The 14,605-nt window shown below is 42.8% G+C and overlaps 1 protein-coding gene across 1 annotated transcript in view; it reads right to left on the reverse strand.

Moving 5' to 3' along the window:
• Positions 1-3,331: 3,331 nt before the first annotated feature.
• Positions 3,332-14,605, reverse strand: part of ARMC9 (armadillo repeat containing 9) — a 96,143-nt gene continuing 84,869 nt past the window's right edge. The window contains exons 19-23 of the mRNA XM_034780545.1: positions 13,397-13,501; positions 12,856-12,971; positions 7,961-8,085; positions 3,976-4,096; positions 3,332-3,646 (exon numbers count right to left, since the gene is read on the reverse strand). Coding sequence (XP_034636436.1) covers positions 3,526-3,646; positions 3,976-4,096; positions 7,961-8,085; positions 12,856-12,971; positions 13,397-13,501 — 588 coding nt within the window. The 3' untranslated portion in view covers positions 3,332-3,525. The remainder of the gene's footprint in view (positions 3,647-3,975; positions 4,097-7,960; positions 8,086-12,855; positions 12,972-13,396; positions 13,502-14,605) is intronic.

Consider the following 14,605-nt stretch of genomic DNA (forward strand, 5'->3'; position numbering starts at 1 on the left):
CTATCAAATATCAAACATCCAAAACTCGATGAAAACAGAATTAGCCAAAAATAATGAGAGTTTAACCAGAGAGGTGCTGGACACAAACATGTCATGGGAAAATATTTAGCAGTACCTCCTCTTTTGTCCTATAACTCCAGAGGTGTTAACTGGCCAGGGCCGGCTCCAGGCACCAGCTTGGCAAGCAGGTGCTTGGGGCGGCCACTCCAGAGAGGGGCGGCAGGTCCAGCTATTCGGCAGCAATTTGGCGGATGGTCCCTCACTCCCGCTTGGAGCGAAGGACCTTCCCCCGAATTGCTGCCGCAGATCGCGATTGCGGCTTTTTTTTTTTTGGCTGCTTGTGGCTGCCAAAACCCTGGAACCGGCCCTGTAACTGGCCACTTCACCTTGAATAGTCTCTTACAATGTGTGTTAACTACTTATGCTCAACGATTTGTTCCACCTTTTATTTAGCTGTGACACCCTCCCTGAGTACCTTTTCCAGACCTGATGAAGAGCTCTGTGTAAGCTAGAAAGCTTGTCTCATTCACAAACAGAAGCTGGTCCAATAAAAGATATTACCTTACCCACCTTGTCTCCCATAGGAGGAATTATTTATGACAACTTGCTGCCATGCACAGAGAGTTTTCATCCCCCTTAGCATTACATCAAAACTTAAATCTTTATTTAGAAGAAAAAAACCTATTTGCTTTCCCAGTAGTAGCCGGAAGCCAGAGAAATAACTGGAGAAGAAAGATCCATCATTGGATGTGATAGGGTTTGAATGTATGAAGATTAATGACGGCCTTGTTTTCTCCAGAGGAACCACAGTTGAATTTCTAGATAATTAAAAACGTGACATTAGGGAGGTATCCAAACTCTCTCTCTTCTGCAGGTGCCGAATGAAGGGCCTGAGATATTAAAATAATACTGCGCTTGCTCTTAACCAAATACAAATACAACTTCAGCTTGTCAAAAGCCAGCTTATTTACAAGTGTTCTGTAGACTATTAAATAAAGACAGACTTTATTATACATAAATTAGTTTTTGATTGGCTAAAACCACAACAGGTCTATACTCAGACAATGAGAATGCCGCAGATCAATAAAAGTACAATGGACAATTGTCACTCCATCGTTCATTAGCTAAAATGATAATTTGTTGCAACAGAAATAAAGTCATTGCAATATGAACTGTCAGAGTCAGTGGGCTTCATTCATTTCTCAGTTTGGTTTAATACCAATGTAAATTCACGGCCTGGCTACACTTGCAGATGTGGAGCGCTTTCAGTTAAACCCGCCTTCGGAGAGCGCAGGAGGGAAAGCGCTGCAGTCTGTCCACACTGACAGCTGACAGCGCACTGGTGTGGCCACATTTGCAGCACTTGCAGCAGAGCTGGGAGCAGTGCATTATGGGCAGCTATCCCAGCATGCAAGTGACTGCAATGTGCTTTTCAAATGGGGGGGGTGGAGTGTGAAGGGAGCGTGTTGTGTGTATGTGGGGGGAGAGAGAGAGAGTGGGTTTTTGCTGTCTTGTAAGTTCAGACAGCAGCAGATCCCCCCTTCCCCCCCCTCTCTCTCACACACACACACAGCATTCCACAGTAATGGTTGATTTGTCTCAGAGCAGATAAGCAGCCGGCTGTCAGAAATGGAGCCTTCAAAGGGCACTTCGGCATTCCTGCAGTGATTCAAAACAATGACAAGAGTGGCCACTTGACTTCAGGGGATTATGGGACGTTTCCGAAGGCTGATCAGAGCGCAGTAATGCAACATCTCGTTCACACTGGTGCCGCAGCACTCCAGTGGGGGCGCAGCAAATGTTATTCCTCTCGCCAAGGTGGAGTACCAGCAGCGCTGTAGCCGCGGAGTCAGAGCACTCTACGTGCCTTACAAGTGTGGACAGGGAGTGAGCTAGGAAGCCCAGGGCTGCTTTATTGAGCTGTAACTCGCAAGTGTAGCCAAGCCCTCAGTGACTTCAATGGAGTTATTCCAGATTTACATTGCTGTGAGTGAAAGAGGGATCAGGCCCAGGGTCCCTGGCATTGAAACAAAACTATTCTGCTTTGCCTCAGTGCATACTTTCCATATATGCCTCGGCCAATGCGTAGCATGGAGAAGATTGCTTACAGTGGGCAAAACTAAGGTGGAAGCAATGGTCCATTCACTTTGTTGTTCATTGTCGGAACTAGTTCATGTAAGTATTTATCCAATGGAGGAAATGAGACATTGGAACAAAAGGCATGTTTGGCTACTGTAGAAGCACCATGTTGACTTAGCACCTCTAATGCAGAAAACCCAGCACACTGTTTGCTTTGCAAATGGCTACATTCCAATATCCATAACTTTAGGCTGCTTTTGTACATACAAATCACTGCAAACATGGGGGGAAAAGAAAAATTGCCTCATGGGTGAGATTTCACTTTCGCATCTCCACATAGAGATTCCTCTACAACAAGAGCTGTACGTCAGTGAAGAAAGGGATACCCCACTATTACAGGTCATAAGCCACTATACGGAGCTGGAGAGTTATTTCTGGTGACTCAGTAGACAAGGTGAGCCCTATTCGCTCAACCCAGGAGGATAAAAAGGGGTGAGGTATCCCATAGAGGCAAAGGAAGGAAGCTTAGGCAGAGGTTTGCTTTTTTTTGTTATTTATCAGTAAATGCAAATCCCAAGAAGAGGTTACGTTTAAACATTAACACAGAGCGTGCGCACGCGTGTACATGTACACGTTGTGCTGGGAATGGGGTGGGGATGCTGCCAGTTCGCAGCTAGCTGCATCCAGAGTGTCTGAGAAACAGCCGGCTCTGTCTGACACAGGGGAGGACACGTGGATCCTTTCACATACTTCTGTTCGTGTTTGTAATGTTTGCTCAGTTACCATGGAGATGGGCAATTCAGAAATATAAATGCTGCTGCAGGGCAACAGAATCGGACCATTACATGTCCCAGAAGTGCTAACTTGTTGGCAACAGATAATGTATCAGATCTCAGCATTGGAACAGTGCAACTGAGAAATTAAGGAAATAATGGGGAGATGTATGCAACAGAGAAACAGAAAGCTCTACCCACAGAGCCCAATTCCCAGAAGGGTGAGTATCCACAGCTTCAACTGAAGTCCACGGGACCTGAAGGTCGCCAGAACCTCTGAAAGTTGGTCCAGATACTGGCTTGGTATGTCCTCTCCCCAACACATCCACACCCGGCCCCTTCAGCATCTATCCTCATCCACTCCATGTTCTTTTGCTTCTGAGTCACTGCTTCAAATCTGCCCCAAGTCAGGCAGCAGCAAAAGTTGGTGCCACCCAATGGTTATTTGAGGGAATCTATGAAAAAAAGATAGTGGGTCTCGGGGTCCAGTTCCTAATAGACAAAGATCCCCAACCCAACAGCATCACAGTTGCAGTTCCATGACAAACCCTTGCGGAGAGGCCAAGCAGTAGTGATCTCTTTGGGTTAGGGATGGAGCACACTGATGGAAGAACTTGCCCTGCTGCTGTCTTTGGCTATCCCTCGATGCGAGGATGTCGTCTGCCAAGGGGGTTCATTGGTGGGTTTTTAAGTGGCTGAGGAGCCCAATTCGTGCCCTGCAGATTTTTCCACAGAAGTACTCAATGGATAACTCAAGGACTCGATCTCTGTCATGCTCCCAATGGCCCCGGCTCCTGATGGATATAATAAATGGTTTTTCTGCACAGTAAGTCATCTAAGGAAGCGATCAGGATTTTTTTTGCAGGTGACAATGTTGAGGCTTATGGCTGATGTTCATTAATTAAATCAGTTTGCTTTAGATTTCTTCTGTTCTGGCCCAGATTTTTAAAAACTGAATAGCTGCCACTGGCAGAGGTAAGAGTATTTTGTTTGGCAAGTGTCATCACAGCTGTGTCACACCACACTACATCATACATCAATTGGCTTCACAATAGTATGAAATTAGCTGGTAACCACCTGGAGTACTTCCCCGTTTCCTGATATTCAGCACTTTAAATCATACCTGTATGATTGCCCATTTACTTTGTCCTGGACAAAATCAGTGGATCGGGCAGACAGGACTTCAGTAACTGCTGGGACGTGTTGATCCGCTGAGAATACCTTAGATGAGTCTGTTTCAATTGCTGTTTGAAAAGAGGTAATGTTTCAAGGCAGAGGTGTCACTTTACAAATTACAAGTAAACATTGTTAGTCTGAGTTCCCCTCACACAAGGAGCAGCCACTCAAAGACCCCACTGTCAGTATCATGTTATGACATTTGCTCATGAAACCAGATTGCCCACCCCCTGCCCAGCACTAGTGTAGAATGTATAAATCAGCCTTGTGCATGAAAGGACAAGTCGGTTTTCTGAGAGGGGCACTGGGGACTAAGACATGCGAATCCAACTGGAGTGAGGAGGCACTGGTGGCTAAGTTCCCTCACTTAGAAAACATGCCCCCAAAGCATTTTCATTTGGTGCTCTCATAAAAGTGTACTGCTCTCATGTGCTGAAACAAGGACATACACTGGGACACTTTCAGACAAGCACCAGACCAGCTGGAGAGAGTTTTCTATTTCTGTCTCACGTTCTGTGAAAGAAGTGCAATGATCAGACCTGGGGAGATCACAGGGTCTTTCCTTGAAAGTTGCAAACAGGTGTCAGAGGGTCATGGCCACCCTGTCCTTACCATGTTGGTAAATGGAAGAGTGGTGGTCCGAGCTAGATCCTAATGAGAAAGGAGAGGGATTCCCAGGTGGGTGAAGGTCCAGGTATGGATGAGCAGAAAGTGGGCAAAGGTTTGTTGGGGCAAGGGCAGGCACTTCCTTGTGACTCTAAGCCTGGATTACATCGATCCAACTGTGCATCTGAAGCTTTCGTCTCACCCAGGCCTTCACTCCTGGTCAATTTCTGATCATTTTATACCTCCACTGCATCAAACCCAATGACACCCTCAATCCTGGGCTGTTCAAAATGAAGTTGGAAAATGACCAAAACGATCATGATCAGGTTTCCAGTACACCAAGGGCAAAACTTAACTAACTAAATGCCCTACAGCAGAACAATATTATTGGGTGACAACAGAGCTTCCAGAGGGAGCACAATTTTTATCAGACACGTATGGAAAAGCGTTACAGAGGAGGGGACAGAAGGGTTTTGCACACTAAGATTTGTAGGTTTGTAGTTTCATGTGATTATTCTACATATTGGTTTTGGCTCAGCCTTTTCATGGTAATAATTTTCCATAGGATCACAGTGTTGCAACCAGATGGGAATGCACCAAGCACCCAATCCAACTTCCACTGAATTAAATGAGTGTCTTGCCACTGACTTCAATAGCAGTTGGATCAAGCACCAAGTTCTCTCTTCTTGCTTCTCACCTCTTCCATCCCCTTTTCCTTTCTGAATCCCAAAGATCAGGGGAGAAATGGATGAGCAATCATTTATTTTGCAAACCACTGGGAACCCTTACGACAACAATACTGGACTAGTTGCATGACTATTAAAAAGAACCTCGTCTCTGCTATTTGAAAAGGAATTATTTTGCCTGCAAAAGTATATTATACTTAAAATATGTGCTTAGATATATATGTAACACGTTCCCATTTAGTGACCTCCCCTCCTACAAAAAGAGATACTGCAACTCATGTAGTCCTCTTGATAAGCTATATATTAAATACATCTACACAATCTGGATAGAACCTACGAGTAGATTTTGGTTTAGATGAGACACAGTATCAAGGCTATATTTATCTGTGATGATTAAAGAGTTAATAGCACTTTTTCCAAGGGTAGGGGCATTAATTCCATTGTCTGTGTCGAATTAAACAATAGCATTTACACTCTGCTCTTACCTAAATTTCCTGTTGTTTAACATGCCCCTATTAACAAACTGCTGTATAGCATCACTGGCAAGGAATGGCTGTTGCATTTCCACGCCAGAGATGGCTGTATTTCAGGGGTGAGATAATATCTAAACACACCATTTACAAGACACTTTGGGCTCCTTCGGACTGAACTGTCCCTTAGAAATAGAGGGATTATGTCTCAGAATCAGTATCCAATAGAGGGTTTCATCCTACCAGACATTTTTAATCAGCAAATAGTAGCACCTTTGATGTCTGATTTGCTTAATCCCCTTTACGAAGTTTGAATACTGGTTTTTCCTCAATATAGGAAAACTGCCAAGTCAGCGGGTTTCCTATTAGCTTATAACCTCTGATGTTCTGAGCCAATGTTTCTGGCCAGCTGATCTCTGCAGAATGTTTTTGTTCTGTTCCTATGCGCTACTGAGAAATCTGAGGCTTGAAGACCATGCCTCTCATTATGACAGAATATACGGAGTGCTCAAATGCATGCCTTGAGCTGGAACTTCATCTGCTCCTATTGTACCCCCTGTCTTGGGTTAGGCCTATTATATCAGCTCTGCACATTATGCAAGCAGATTCTTGTCTGTGAAACCTAGGTTATTCTTCTCAAAATCCCTTTCATTTCCTTTCGGAAATTTAAAAAAATATGCCATTTCTTTACTGATTCAAAGCATATTTTTTTAGCGAAACAAAGACATCTTAGTCGGGGACTTTTTAATAATTCTGCACTGCCAGCTGCAAGACACTGTAACTGGGATCCCAAAACATTTTGCTGTTAGTGCCTGATTTACACAGTCGAACTTACCCCTGCAAATAGGCTGGGACCCCACTACCCTGATCAGTAAGCTGCATGCCCTTCCCCTTCTCAAAAGCAGGCCCAGATGAGTTTGTGTTAGCTTCCATTCAAGTTGCAAGGAGAGAATCTCTAGCAGAGCCTTCCATGCTGTTGTTCTCTACAACAGGACCTTGAAGACTAAGCTTGATAAGTTTATGGAGGGAATGGTATGATGGGATAGCCTAATTTTGGCAATTAATTGACCTTTCATTATTAGCAGGTAAATACGCCCAATGGTCTGTGATGGGATGTTAGATGGGGTGGGATCTGAGTTACTACAGAGAATTCTTTCCTGGGTGCTGGCTGGTGAGTCTTGCCCACATGCTCAGGGTTTAACTGATCGCCATATTTGGGGTCGCGAAGGAATTTTCCTCCAGGGCAGATTGGCAGAGGGCCTGGAAGTTTTTCGCCTTCCTCTACAGCGTGGGGCAAGGGTCACTTGCTGGAGGATTCTCTGCACCTTGAGGTCTTTAAACCACAATATGAGGACTTCAATAACTCAGACATAGGTCAGGGGTTTGTTACAGGAGTGGATGGGTGAGATTCTGTGGCCTGCGTTGTGCAGGAGGTCAGAGTAGATGATCATAATGGTCCCTTCTGACCTTAAAGTCTATGAGTCTATAAATGCTGCCCAGCTGAGGGCGGCTCTGGCAACGTGCTAGGGGCCTAAGGGCCACAGCTAATTTAAAATCATACGGAACAGACGTACAGGTGTAACCACAAGGGAGGAGATGAGGGGGGATATGCTGCCCTCCCCCCCCCAAACTTTTTTACTATCCTGTTTATGGCCCTCCCACTCTGCAGCTGTAAACTTAATGGGTTCCCATCCTCAACCACATTTTATCATTTCAGCGTAGTCGTGAAAGTGACTGCAGCTGCCTTCAATGGTAATAGAGAGGAGACAACAGGTCCCAGCGACAATTCATTTAGGCCCAAGCAAAGGGCTTATTTGAGGACAGTAATATTGCCTGCTGGAAACTGTAGATTCTGTGGGCTGCAGTTCCATTTGATTCAAGATGGAACATGGCTTTCTTGGACCTGTAGTTGTAGAGCGCAGTTTCATCTAGCTCAAGATGCAACACTGCATACTGCAGTTTCGGGCCCTTATGTCTTTGGGTTGCAGCTCTGCTTGGATCAAGATGGAGCACTGCATGCTGGGGGCTTGTAAATGATACCATCCCAAAAAGGAAGTCAGCGGCAGAGCATATTTTAGAACTCCACAGCCCAACCACGAGGCATCCCCGTCTCCAAATGTCCGACCCAGTTAAGGAACAATTAAGAGCAGCATTCTCAGAATATCCTTACCTGCAGAGGAAATACAAAAGTCGGAAGTGCTGGACCTGCTGCTACTACGAGTGGGAGGACGACAGTTATGCATAGACTGGAATTTGCTGTCCCTGCCATGGGAAGAAATGGCATCATTTTCTGGCCTAAAGGAGAAATGAGAATGCAGGGTGATAAATATTTACAGCCTAAAAAAGCTGCATGAGAATTACCATATCATTTCCTGGAAAGGTACAGAAGAAACAGAAAAGTGTATTTTATGTTGCAAGCTAGTGCCAGGGGCACAACTTAATAGCATTTTGAATGTGCTACTCAAATCAGATGATGTTAGATATATTTGAAATTAACCTTTTTTCCTAGTGTAATAAATAGCTTGGGAAGGAACCCACAACTTGCGACAGTTTGGAGAGACAAAATACCAGTGGCCCCCTCACCAAAGACAGTGCCAATGGGTCTACCAGGTTTCCCACATCAAGATTTTTCAGGAGTGTAAAATTTGTTTCTGAATACTACGGGGGTTCCACACGATGCAAGATCAAAACATAACGTAGTATTTTAACTTAACAGCTGTAGAACTTCTTGGATAGGGCTGGTTGTCAGGAGGGAAAAGTTGCTGAAAGAGAAGAGAGAGGATAAGATTGCTTGGCAATCAGATGGGGTGAGAGGAAGCACTGAGGGTGGGTTGGTGGACAAAGTAGGGGGCTAGAAGCAGGGCCGGCTCCAGGGTTTTGGCTGCCCCAAGCAGCAAAAAAAAAAAAAGCCACGATCGCAATCTGCAGCGGCTACTCGGCGGGAGGTCCTTCGCTCCGAGCGGGAGTGAGGGACTGTCAGCCGAATTGCTGCATGTGCCGCCCCTCTCCAGAGTGGCCGCCCCAAGCACCTGCTTGCCAGGCTGATGCCTGGAGCCGGCCCTGGCTAGAAGGGAAGTTACCCTGAGTTGAGAGTTTTGTTGAATACTCATGGCAAGATCAGGCTAAGAGACGTCTAGTTAGAAAAGGGCCTTTCCAAGGAGGTGGTTAATAATTGGCCCACTAAATCAGTTTCTAAGGGAACAGACAGAGAAATATTAAACAATTTGTCCTTCCTGAGTGATCTCATAAAGTAGGAGGTCTTTAAAAAGAGCTCTCCAGTATTTCCTGGTGAGAGCATCCCCTTACAGTGTAGACTGAGGGCTTGTCTACATGGGGACAATCAGGAAAATTAATCCAAATTAACCAAACACGTAAAATTAAAAACGATGGGTTAAACCGTATCAAGTCCCTATATGGACATTCTCTTTCAGAATTAAATGGTCTTAATTTGGTTTAGTTTAATTCACTTCCAAAGGCCACTTTAATTCTGAATGGGAGTGTCCATATAAGAGTTTAATGCAGTTTAACTAATCCACTTTTAATTCACTCCTTTAGTTAATTGGAAGTTAATTTTCCTGAGTGCCCCCCGTAGTCAAGCTGTAAACTGAATGAACGCCACACTAATTCTGAATAAGAGTGTCCAAACTGGTTTAATGTCATTTAATCCACTTTAAATTTATACTTTTAGTTAATTTGGATTAATTTTCCTGAGATTCCCCATGTGGAAAAGCATCAAGGAGTAAAACTTGTCATAGTCCACAGCAGTTTGATACAATGCAGTCACTAGTTTACTTAAGTGATTTAAAATCAAATAAATATAGCTCAAGCCTTTCTCTTTATGTCTGGACTGCTAGAATTTGATCAGTTTTACTGCTTTTGCTCACAGAAGGGCATCCTATTAGTTCTTATCCTCTAGGAATCAATTTCATTTGCTAAAATACGTTAGCTGGGTATAAACTCCATTAGATCTTGTCCTTTTCTTCTGTAAATCCACTTTTCTAGTTATTGCCTTTCTACTCTAGTAGTTTTCTTGCACACAGAAGTTAGCTATAGAGGGTTTCACTGTAAAATGCAAACCTCTCATGCATGCGATTAATGCCTGCTTTCCTATTTTAAACTTGGTTGGCGCTTAATAGTGTTCACACTGGTTTTACCATCTGACTAAAATAGTGAAATTTACATTTCCCCCAGTTTTTAAATCAGCAAAAACAAACAGAAATGATTTCAAGTTTTGCAACATGGGGCAAAGAAACAATCTGCAGAGGCTGCTTTGTATCCTCATTATTCCAGTGCAGGAATAGTTCCCTCAACTATTGAAGCTGGCTGTACCCAGAGGGTTTCTGAGCAATCAGTCATTTAGTTGCATTGTGAGACAGGAGCAGGCTGCAAGGCACAATTCAAATTGTGTCACAGTCAGCCTGTGGCGTGGAATCAATATCAGGCAGAGAAGTCTGGGAAGCCTTGATGAAATCTTTAGAAAGGAATCAGTTCTGGGGTATTACTTGTGTGGAAGTGAGCAATGGACATGAGTTATTTAACCTCATCTAGGGAACAGCTGTGATCTAGAGATGAGTGCAGTGGAATGGAGTCAGGAGACCTCAAATCTATTCCCAGCTCTGCCACTGATTTGCTGCATGACCTTGGGGCAAGTCATTTCACTTTGACATGCTTCATCTTCCCCATCTATAAAATGGGATAGTGAGGCTAAACCACCTTTGTGGCATTTGAGAGCTACAACGATCGTAAACTCCACAGAATGAATCCAGCTTACTGTGGGTAGCAGAAATTACAGGGGAAGGGGAACCCTTGAACACATTTGATGGTGTTGACCAGTAGCAAAGTGGCTTTGGTTCCATGTTCAGCAGCATATTCGACAGATTACATCATTCGAGTCTGTAGCTCTTTTGGGGAAGCGCAATAAAACCAAGAATAAAAAGATCTGTGCGTTACTGAGAGCAGCCCACATTCTTACTGAATCACTCCTCTCCTGCCATATGTGGATGGTTTGCTAAGATTTGGAATTTTATGGATATGGAAAAACAGACCATTCTGAACAAAGATTCTTTTACCATATACTTTAAAATCTGTACCCCGCTTATGCTGTGAAGAGGAACTAGATTCTATAATCACACCTCAGCCATTTTCTTCATAAATTTACTAAGAATAGTATATAGGCAAAAATAGGACCTTGCAGGCCAAATTCTTCCCTGGGATACCCACATACATTTCCAATGTCAGAACTTGGGACTCCTTGTTTTATGTACCCTGCTCAATTTTTATATCCTGAAATGGGGAAAATGTTACTCACTCAACTAGAAACTGATTTTGTCAAGGTTCTGGTTAGTGTCTTTGTAGATATACAATACATGTAGAATAAATGTTGTCTTTACCATTTCCCCTACTTTCTGCTTTCATATTTTACCTTTGTAAATGCTTTAATCAAATAAAGCATTTTGTGACAGTTTGTATGAAAGAAACTATATAAAAGTCATATTATAGTCAAGTAGCACATGGATATTACAAAAATAATTTGTATTAAATGAGGCTTTAGCTCATATCAAAGTGATTTTGACCTTTGGGTTTGGTGCAGTATAGATATTGCAAATACTCTTGTTGCTTATTCAAAAGGTAATTTTCTCACTGTACACAATGCAGTAAACCATTCTCTGTATACAGAAACTCAGTATAAACTTGTCAATCTACTGATATTACTAGTGTAAGGGCAGCTTTAAAATAAATGATCACAACTTGTCTGAGAATGCTCCCTATTTTTCCAAGTAATACCAAAGATCACTGTAAATGAAATATTTTCTCTGTAATTTCTCTGTTAGTTTACTTTGTACATTCGGCAGCTCTTGGTGTTTAATCAGTTTCACCGTTTGCACATTCAGAGTCAGTTTCCCTATTTGTATGGGTGGGTCTTCCGCATGTAATGGGAAAGAAAAGCATTTTAAGAAATAGAAAGATATGAAAGTAAAAACAAAAAAACCTGACGGGAGAACTTAAAGGCAGATATAGAACCTGAAACTGAAGGTAACTCATTTTTAAAAAATGTGCAGATTTCAACTTGACATTTTTCTTTTTAATTTTTAAATAAAATAAGTAAAAAGCTATTTAACTATCTTGTTGATCTAGTGGTTTTTGAGGTACCATATTCCATCCTAATAGGAATGGTTGGTAGTCTTTCAGTTTGAAAAGTGCACACAGAAATGGATACGAGAAATCCTCAAGACAGACTACTCCTCAACCCTGTATCATGGCTACTTGGATTTGGTACAATCCAAGACTGCATGCACCTGAAAGAAGAAAAATTGGTTAAACTTGTTCCTTGTTGTGTGATAGGACAATGTCAAATCCTCTACCTCCCCATAATGGAGATGAAGAGGAGAAATCCCATCTCAAGAATGAACTAGGTAAGACTTACTTTGTTTAATAACAGAAAGCTTGATAAATACCATGTCTTTAGGGTCCTGAGGTCTCTTATTTCCAATTGCAAAACAATATCCTACCACTGATTTCAGCTACACCTAGAGCTGCAACCAGAAGTCACAGATCACCCTTTCGCCAGATCCCTTTGACTTATTATTTTAAGTAACTAGCGCATTTATCACATTTGTAATCTTTGTCTATCTTAATTTCTGCTTTCACATGAGGGTAGCAATTGTCCCTAGAGGAGATTACATTTTCTGGTTTATGAAGTGGAAGATCCACTGGTTTGTCAACTGCTGCATGGAACTCACTCACAGAAATACTATAACCAGCTGGAGAATATGGACACACAGGATTTACTGCAAGCTTAGGCCAAATGACTCTGTAAACTTTCATTCCATTATCCCAAGTACATGACTTTGGTCAATGGACCCGTCTTTGACTGCAGTTTTCCCTCCCTTTCTTTTTCAAACGTCCAGTATTTTAGATAAAAAACCTGTAAAGAATGACAATGGCAATGTACTTTCCAATATGTAGGCTTTATTTTTTTGTATATTCAAGTTACATTATTTTGGAGTAAAATTCAAAGTTAAGAAAAAAATAATCCAACTTTCTGCCTCATTTGCCCAGACTTACGTTGGGTATGCAGCTCTGTGATAGCCCGGGGTGACTGGTCTCTGGAGAGGCTCATCTATGCTCTGATGGACACCAGGAAACAGCTTCTTCTTCACTTTTGGTGTATGGGTCATTATCTAATACACAGAAGGAGAAAGAGGAGGAAAGAGAGGGGAAACTGAAGTCATTGGGACAGGGATATAAAGACTATCTGAGCATCAACCTAGATTTGTATCCTAATGTCACTGAACAGGATTTGCCATGGTTTACCGCATGTCTACATTCTAGCTCTTTCTGTTCCAAGCCGGCTCAGTAAGGATGCAAGTTCACCTTTCCCAAGCCCATCTGATTTCTGCTGGATTGACGTTCCTCAACGTTCCCTAGTAAGGGGTTGGGGCTGAGTAGGCAGTTAAAGACTTGAGTCTCAGCCAGCCTTATATGTAGAAGAAGGCGGCAGCTGTTATAATTAAACCTCTGGGTGTTACATGTCGATTGAAATGTTGAAATTAAATACCTACCCAAACAAATTCAGTATTTTAGAATCCCAATGAGTGGTACTTACTCCCAAATACTCTGTTGTCAGCAGCTTCTCTCCTGATAGCTCTCCCAGCTGAGGCTGTAACACCTCATCTTTGTCCAGATCAGCCTCCATTGTATCATGGTCCTCCTGTTACAATAATGTAGCTTGATTACTTGAACCCAGTCCCCCTTGGGCAGCTTTCAGTTCCAGTCTAAGCATTTAATTTTCATTCCGGCAGTCACTTGTGCCATACACATTTAAAACATAAATGACTCCTGCTACTAGGGCTGCACATGTGAACTACTGTGTGTCTGAATTTTTATACATATGTGTGTGTGTGCATGTGTGTACATACACACTTGTCCAAGCTTTTGATTCAATCCGAAATAAATACAAATAATTCCTCCCAGCAATAACCTTAGCAAGGCTGGAGGAAAAAAATTATAGCCCTGACGGGCTGCTCGCCTTGAAATCTCAAATCCCCAAGTATTCTATGTAGGCTCAATAATAACGAAAATGGTGTTAATATTCATTACTTTCTAACGAGAATAGTTCCCCCTCCATCCTCTGAAGAACATGACAGATCAGCACCACGACAGAACTAAGGGAAAGGTGGCGTTGATTTTTTAAAAAGTTGTAACAATAAATCATTGTACGGAAAAGTAAATTACCGTAATCATTACAGGAGAGGTTACTTACTTTCTATAGTAACTGCAGTTCTTCAGGATGTGTCCCCCTATTGGTGCTCCACATCAGATGCGCACGTGCCCCATGTGTCTTTAATCAAAGATTTTTGGTAGCAGTGCCTATTCAGCCTGCACGCACACACACCAGACCTCCTTCTGTCCCATACTTGAGGATATATAGAGCTGTTTGGGCAAAACATCCTCAGTTCCTTCTTTATTGCAAAGGCCCGTGAGACGAGACTCAGAAGCAGAAAGGAAGGAGGGCATGTAGCGGAGCACCCATAGGGGGACACATCTCAAAGAACTACAGTTACTGTACAAGGTAAGTAATCTCTCCTTCTTCTTTGAGTAGTTTCTCTATGGCTGCTCCACTTCAGATGACTCCGGAGCAATACTCCTGGAAGGAGAACAGAGCTTCAGAGTTGTATCTAAGACTGATGATAGGACTGCCATGCCAACAGCCGCATCTGACCGGAAGTGTGCATCAGTGTGCATCAGGGCACAGTGTTTGGAAAAAGTATGAACTGATGCCCAAGTTGAAAAGCTTTGCAAATTTCTGCAACTG

The sequence above is a fragment of the Trachemys scripta genome, chromosome 9 (genome assembly GCF_013100865.1).
Source record: "Trachemys scripta elegans isolate TJP31775 chromosome 9, CAS_Tse_1.0, whole genome shotgun sequence".
In the NCBI taxonomy this organism is placed as follows: Eukaryota; Metazoa; Chordata; order Testudines; family Emydidae; genus Trachemys; species Trachemys scripta.